Source organism: Arachis duranensis, chromosome 9 (genome assembly GCF_000817695.3).
Source record: "Arachis duranensis cultivar V14167 chromosome 9, aradu.V14167.gnm2.J7QH, whole genome shotgun sequence".
Lineage (NCBI taxonomy): Eukaryota > Viridiplantae > Streptophyta > Magnoliopsida > Fabales > Fabaceae > Arachis > Arachis duranensis.
This window is the reverse complement of record NC_029780.3, coordinates 22527177-22534700: the sequence shown is the minus strand read 5'-3', so window position 1 is coordinate 22534700 and position 7524 is coordinate 22527177. Positions and strand designations below refer to the sequence as shown.

At 32.1% G+C, this 7524-nt stretch overlaps 1 protein-coding gene across 4 annotated transcripts; it reads right to left on the bottom strand.

Moving 5' to 3' along the window:
* Nucleotides 1–597: 597 nt before the first annotated feature.
* On the bottom strand, nucleotides 598–6823 carry LOC107465129 (uncharacterized). Of its 4 annotated transcripts, none has more exons than XM_016084120.3 (6): nucleotides 6660–6823; nucleotides 5290–5500; nucleotides 3751–3897; nucleotides 3076–3178; nucleotides 2232–2412; nucleotides 598–925 (listed from the first exon to the last, which is right to left on the bottom strand). In XM_016084120.3, the coding sequence occupies exons 3-6, from the start codon at nucleotides 3844–3846 to the stop codon at nucleotides 880–882; spliced, it is 426 nt and encodes a 141-aa protein (XP_015939606.1). In that variant the 5' UTR covers nucleotides 3847–3897; nucleotides 5290–5500; nucleotides 6660–6823; the 3' UTR covers nucleotides 598–879. The 4 variants fall into 4 exon arrangements, with proteins under 4 accessions (XP_015939606.1, XP_015939607.1, XP_052109740.1 ...); XM_016084121.3 differs by having other exon boundaries at nucleotides 2232–2355; XM_052253780.1 differs by lacking the exon at nucleotides 6660–6823 and having other exon boundaries at nucleotides 5232–5299.
* Between the last annotated feature and the right edge of the window lie 701 nt (nucleotides 6824–7524).

The following is a 7524-nucleotide window of genomic DNA, read 5'->3' as shown; positions in this document are numbered from 1 at the left end:
TTCGTTTTTTTTTGTTGGATTCATCAATTTTTGTTAGATTACCTTAATTTTAAACTGAATATTTTGATAAGGTACAAATCAATCCAATCCAAATATCAATAGTTTGAATCATAATCAATTTAAAAATAAATAAATCAATACAGTACAAATTAAAATCTTTTGAATAAAATTGGATTAGTTTTAAAAATAAAATTTAAATTAATAAAATCCAAATAGTAACAAATTATACCAATTTACCTTAATAGATCAACTCAACATACTGCAAACACGGCTTTATTTTGTTAGCATTGACAAGAAGATATGTATATTAATATCAAAACGAGATGTGATAAATAAAAAAAAAAAGATAAATATTTACAACAAAAATATTATTTACATTCTAAAATCAACTACCAAAATCAATTATCATATATTTATATATAAATACATGTATTGTTTAACTCATTTTTAATATGTATTTTATATTTTAACATATATTTTATACTAGTATTCAACTTTGATAATTGATATTGATGTACATCTAAAATGATCATTTTTAGAAGGACATATATCAATAAATCAATTTATAAAAAGAAAAATCCTAATAAGGTAAGTATATGAAATCCAAAGCCAAAAACTCCCAATAACCAATATTACCTCTTCTAAGAATAATATTCAAAATTCTTCTGCTAGTTTGCTCCAGCAATGTCAGCTATAAAATATCAGCTATAAAATAGATTAATACAATCAATTTATGAATATGACCCCGAAGGGGGAAAAAAAGTAGAAAACCTACAAAAAAAAAAAATGTGTGCATCCGCCAATGAGAAAAGTCGAACTCAACTTCTGCCATAAGTAAGCTTGTAAGTTTCAGGTCATCAAGAACACCATAATCTTCTACTACTTTCTTTCATCTTTCTCCTCCTCTCTTTTGTACGTTGATGGTCTGTACAAACAAATCAAGATACTAATGTTTACGTTACATACCCCAATAGGAAGCATAAGATGCACAAGGTATAATGGCCAAATGAGGAAACAAACGCTACCATCAGAAGTAAGATCCCATTCGGTAACGTCTTCGAACAAAACTATAGAGATATCGGGAAAGACAAAACTTGCTTGGACGAGAAAATAGATGGCAAAATGTATCTATCCTAGAAAAAAAAAAAATTCTCCAATCTTTTGTCTAATAGAAAACTTAAAAACAATTTTTCTATCTTGTCAATGTCTCCACTCACAATTGTATTGGTGCTTTCTACGTTTCCTATCCTCAGATACTTATCAAATATGGTATCGAGGAAGGCAAGTGTCTACGTAGAAAATGAATATATATTAAAGTGATCCTACATACTACAAGTAATAATTAGGTCAGACATCCAAGTAATTAGTGCTTGGTTAGTAATGGTTATTAAATTTGCTTGTAGGCAAATGTCGTGTGCATCTTTCACTGCTATCAAGATTCAATGAACAACTGCATAACTGCTATCAAGATTCAATGAACAACTGCATAACTTTCTATTTATCCATTACTAACTAGTAAGATAACCTATGATGCACATACGGACACGGGACACGATACGACATGAAACAGAACACGCCGACACACGAATTTTAAAATCATATAAGACACGGGGACACGCATACATATAAAATATAAAGTATTTTTTAGATAAGTTGTAATGATATTTTGATATTTTATTGATATTAAAATATAAATTTTTTTAATTATTTTTAATGTCTTATTTTAATTATATCAAGTATTTAAAATATTTTTTGTTTTTAATAAATAATAATATATGCTATATCTATATTTATTTCAATAATATGTGTTAAGAATAAGACTGGACACACTGATACGTGATGGTATTTAGGTATGTCCAAGCGTGTCCGGTGAAAAAATTTTTATTTTTTATTAAGATGCAGGTTGGACACAGCAGACACGCATGTCGGACGAGTGTCGGTGAGTGTCGTGTCCGAAATGTGTCCGACAGATGGACATGGCAACTCAGCGAAGTGTCCATGCTTCATAGAAGATAACTATACTGATTAATTATTGTACATCATTTAGAGTCATCCTCTATATCCACTGGAGACACAGCACTAGCATTCAGCACCAAACTTTCAATGTTAATATCAACATACATCAACTTTGTTAACTACAAATTCACCTTTCAAAATCTGTTTGGTAGATAAATTACCATAGTTTCACTATATTTGGTAAGTTCTCAGAAATACAAATGTTTGGAACGTACCTCCTCAAATATGCTTGTATATCAGTACCGATGTCTGTAATTAGCTCTTCAAAAGTTGTAGTACCCTCCTTATAACATTTCAATAGTTTACAAGCATCCAAAAAAGACGCAGATTTATCCGTATCTGCAACAAGCAATAAATCTTTTAACTCTTCCTTAAGATGTTCCATCAAAACAACAGCTGCATCGAGAACCAATGATAGTCAGAAAATTAATATAACCAAACAGTTTGAGTAGCTAGTACACATATTTACCTAAGTACTAGCAAAACTGGAATGATATTCAGGAACTTGTTATTAAGGACTTGTACTTAGTTACAAGTAATACCGCAAAAACCAATTTGTTGCTATTCTAAATAACTTGACCAAATCAAGAAGACTTATGATTTATTAATTCTCACCATTAAGCTATTCAACTTATAAATATGGAGAAGTCAGGATAGAGGTTATAGTCCTTCAATTATTTCAAGAGATGCATGCAAAAGTCTTGTTAAATGATTAACTTAATCAATTCCTATTACACACAGACATACTTAGAAAAATCTGAGCCAGACCCTTAAAGGAGGCTACACAAAGTCCTACTCTACAGATATGTTTTTTTCTCTTTCTATATTTCTTTTTTTGTTTTCCAAAAGAAAAACATAGTAATAATGCAAAATATAATAAAAATACTTGAATCCTGCCTCAACTTAAGTAAACAGTATGTATTATATAAAAAGATGGAACAAGAAAAAGAAGATATATAAATCAACTCAATAGAAGCATAGGAAAACTGAATGCATAATCAAGGAACAGTGCACATATAAGAATACAGAAAAGCATGATCTTGAGTAACAAAGTCATACCAATGGCTCGAATAATCTTAAGGTTGAATTTCTTAGCCAGGTCAGCATAGCCTATCGTTTTTGCACGCTGAAAGATCAGCAACTTCAAGCTAATTAACATATCCTGCAAAAATGCCAAACTTTGAATATCATTATAAAGAACTTCCATAACAAGTCTTAACCTGGAACCAGAAGTGGCAGGGCACACTCTAGTTATCAGACACGATGAGTCAACGACAAAACCAATCAAATCTCATGGACTGGATTTGCATACAAAACCCAGTCAAAATGGCAGGCTCTCTATGAAAAACATTTCAACTCACTATTATCCAACTCGATACAAGTCCATTTTTTACTTTCTCTTAAGAATACCTCATCTTAGTCACATGTACTTTCTTCCATATTTTTTAATAATCTATAATTATTTCTACCAAAAAAAAAGGAGGATATTTTGATAGCCAATATAAAACTTTGTCAAATCACAATGAGTTACCAAAATAAGATATGCCGACAGGAATTTACCGATTATGACAATTACTAAAAATATTCAAAATTTTTAACTTAAACACGAGAGCTCTACCTTGACACCTATTTTCTCGTGAAAAACATAACTCAACAAAAATAAACACACAATGAGAATCTAAAGTAAAAGAGAACAATGATATTATCCTTAAAGACGATGAACAAAATCCTTACAATCTCAAGCTCTGAAAGGGAGCAAAGCCAGATCAAACATTCAACCTCCAACCTGCTATCTTTATCCCTCCTAACCATAGTTCTCAATCCTCCCATGAGGTGTTCCTTATAGTGATGATCAAATCGATAAATGAAAGATCCCAACCCCTGCTAAAAATTATTTAAAGATAAATTTAGAACCCTTCTTTTTTATTGAAAAAAGAGAAGAGGATAAGATTATAACAAGCAAAATCAACATCACAACTAATATGAAAGATCAGGTGTTCTTTATAGTGATGATCAAATCGAGAAATGAAAGATCCCAACCCCTGCTAAAAATTATATTTAAAGATAAACAATGTTAGAACCCTATTTTTTTTTTGAAAAAAAAAGGATAAGATTATAACAAGTGAAACTATCAACATCACAACTAATATGCAATATTAGAAAACCATGTAAGAATAATAACAGGGTAGATTCAAATAGCAACATGTAAACCTTATTCATTTTTAAGGTCAACCATATAAATCAACTTCCATTGCATTGTATGATAACAAACAAAACATTGATCTATGTCCATGAAAATTTGATGTCATTATACATTAGATATTGCCCGACTAACACAAATGCACCCTTTTGTCAAGACATGGATAGGGCCATAGGGGTGAGCATTCAACCCAAAAAAACTTATGTGCCCTCCTATTATGGCCTAAGAATAATACTAACCAAAAGTAAACACAAACAATATCAAGTAGAAAATTGGCAATATAGGAGTAATTGTTGCATTGAGGTGTTAGTTTGTTAACTATAAATGTTAACATTCAATTGGGCAATACACTCTTATTAGAATTAAATATTGGAGCATAATTAACCATGATCCATGTAAAGGAAAAGAAACTACAAAATTACAAGCTCTTCAGCAAAGATTTTTTCAAATGCTTGAAAAAAGAAATTGAATGAAAATAAAAGCATTGTCCAAAACTAGATGAGAAAGGAACAAGCATGCACAAATTTGTCCATTTCCTTCAAAAGTTTCAGGGGTACAAAACCACTTCCTTTCAGCCTCCGTGCGAACCAAAAGATCTTCTCTTTAACACTTTCAGCTGTCTGATGAAGGCTTTCAAAATTTAAACCCCACTAAGATAGTAACATGCAAAATTACATCATACTAAGACTGATCTATCACTTTTAGTTAGAAAAACAAAAAAAATTACAAAAACAAAATTAAATTGTGTAGTGCCACCTAAAGCATGAAAGTCTCTTCACAACTCAATCAGTCTCATTTAAACAAAATAACAAGTACAACAAAATCAGAGTATTATAGTAACATAATACCAAAAGCAACAACAGAATCAGACAACAATTTCAGAAAAAGTTTATGTAAATTGCAGGGAAAAAAAAGAAACAAATCCAAAGAACTGAGGGCGAACAAAACATCAGGAAAAAAATAGAAAATAAAAGATTCTGTGGGGGTGTCATGAATCAATTTAACATGAACCAACCTTCAGGAATTAAGTAATAAACACAAGAAAATGGCATGTAAAAGGTAGAAAACCATGCCTTTACAGAACCAAGGGAGAGCAGCCACTGGTAGACGTTGTGACGGCAAGCGCATACCAGAAGCAGAACAAGGCCAGAAGGGCTGAAGGGAAGCACACTGAAGGGAAGCAGAATAAGAAGCAGAAACAGAAACAAAATGCAGCAGGAGGCAGAGCAGATCCGTGGGGAGGTTTATGGTTGGCTGACACCTGTGTGTGTGTTATGCAAGGTTCTGAAAATCAAACCAAACATCAAACCATTCATGTTACCAGACTAGAGGTTAAACCAGTAATATTAAATTATAAATAAACACACAATAATAAAAACATGCTCTCTTTGTAAATTAAAAAATACATAGAAATTCAAAATCAATTAAAGCCTCATATTTTCATAGTTTTATGAAGCAACTCTCAAGTCTCAAACATAGCCATCAAAACCGAATCATAACCAAACCGGTCATATGACAGGTCATTGGGTCACTGGTTCCACCAATGGCTTACAAGTTGAATCGGCTAACCCGGTCACAATTAAATAAAAATATAAAATTATAAAAATAAAATTAAAATTAGAATTTAAAATGCTTGTCTTCAGAAACACATTAATAATAATCAAGTATCAATTCTTAAATATAAATAATAATGCAAAAATAGATAATAATTAATAAACTAGTCACTAGTACAAAATATATTCTTAGCTTAAATGAACACGAGAGCAAAAGATAACGCAATCCAGAAATCAAGTCCAAGGGGTGGTATTCAGCATGTTTCTTAATCAGATAATGCAATCCAAAAATCAAGTCCAACTTAAAAACTTTTTTTTTTTTAGTTGTACTTTCCCAAAACACCCAAGCATAGGTAAAGGGAAAATAAAAAGCATCAAAACAAAGTCTTGACATCAGGAAATAAATCTCAAAGTAATTACCTAAAACAAACTCATTAAACTCACGGGATTTCAAACAAAGCAATGCTTATCCCATAATAATCAAATTTAAAAGTATCAGAACTACATATCACCTAACCTCATTTATCGCTACTGGTTTAAATTCCAAATTCTATATTTTGATATTTTCACAGAAATTCAAGTGTTGAACTCCAAGTGGCATGTTGCCTAACTTCGTTCTACAGGACTAGCTAATATATTTTCACAGAGATAATACATTTTCACAGAAATTCGTTGGCATACAAACTAAGACAACACAGGACTCCGTATTTTTCATAATTATGGTATCAACAGTAGTGTATTAATTTTATCAGAACATGATTAAAATTCAGTGACGATTTACAGCAACATTAGTTAATTAGTTAGAGAAGGCAAGAAGCTGTGAAATAGAGAAGACAAGGACAAGGGGAAAATTGAAAAAGAGGGAACAACAGGGGAAGGCAGGGACTCACTTGGCGACGAGACCAGTGAGTAGACGGCGATGGCGAGGCCAAAAAGCAGGAAGGACGACGACGTCCGAACCAAGGGCGAGTTGCTGGCGGCTTCGGCTTCTGCTTCTGCTTGACTGAGCCGGCGTGATGAGGCCAAGAAGGCGGCGACACACGAACCACGACGAGACGCCGACATCGGTTGAACAGCTCCTAACTCGGCTAGCCTATCAGCGGAGAAGCAGCCAAGGCCCAATGAAGAGAATGGAAACGAGCAAGCAACACTTCTTCTAACCTTACCATAAGTTGGGCCTCGGCCCTTTTTCCTGGTATATAGGCAATGACAGAAAAAAAAGGTAGATCCTTAGAAAAGGGAAATCAAAGTTCAGAGTTACCAAAAATATTTAAGCTGAAAGTTCAGTCCATAAAAAAAGGAAACAAAAAGGAATAATAAGGAATCCGGCGGAATATTCTATCAAAAGGATTTATTATTTCCTGGTCATGTCTTGATGATAATGATATATGTCGGTCAATTTTTTTTTTTCTCAAAATAGGAAATAGTCCTCTCCATCCTTTCTCCACACGACAGTACGATACCACTCCAAACTTTCAGCTCAAAATTAAAACACCAAATAAATGTCATTTTCCAGCGCTATAAACATTGGTCGGTGGAGTCATAAAGCTCTCAACATTATCCCCAAATCTTATATAATAATAATACTAATAGGTGAATTATATGGTAAAAAAATAAGTTTATAGATCTTTCTTTTTATGGAATGAAGGAGAGATTGAAAAAAATAGGACCTACATTTTGAATAACAATAAAATAATAAAAAATAACTATAAAAAGAATTTATTTTCTCTCTCTATATCACTTAATCTGTATACT

Bases quoted from the DNA above. Each gene is read 5' to 3' on its own strand.
- LOC107465129 (XM_016084120.3), bottom strand. From the start codon at position 3,846: ATGGGAGGATTGAGAACTATGGTTAGGAGGGATAAAGATAGCAGGTTG. The intron at 3,179-3,750 runs GTAAGGATTTTG...GCATTTTTGCAG, and splicing joins CCCTTTCAGAGCTTGAGATT to GATATGTTAATTAGCTTGAA. The intron at 2,413-3,075 runs GTATGACTTTGT...TTCTCGATGCAG, and splicing joins TAAGATTATTCGAGCCATTG to CTGTTGTTTTGATGGAACAT.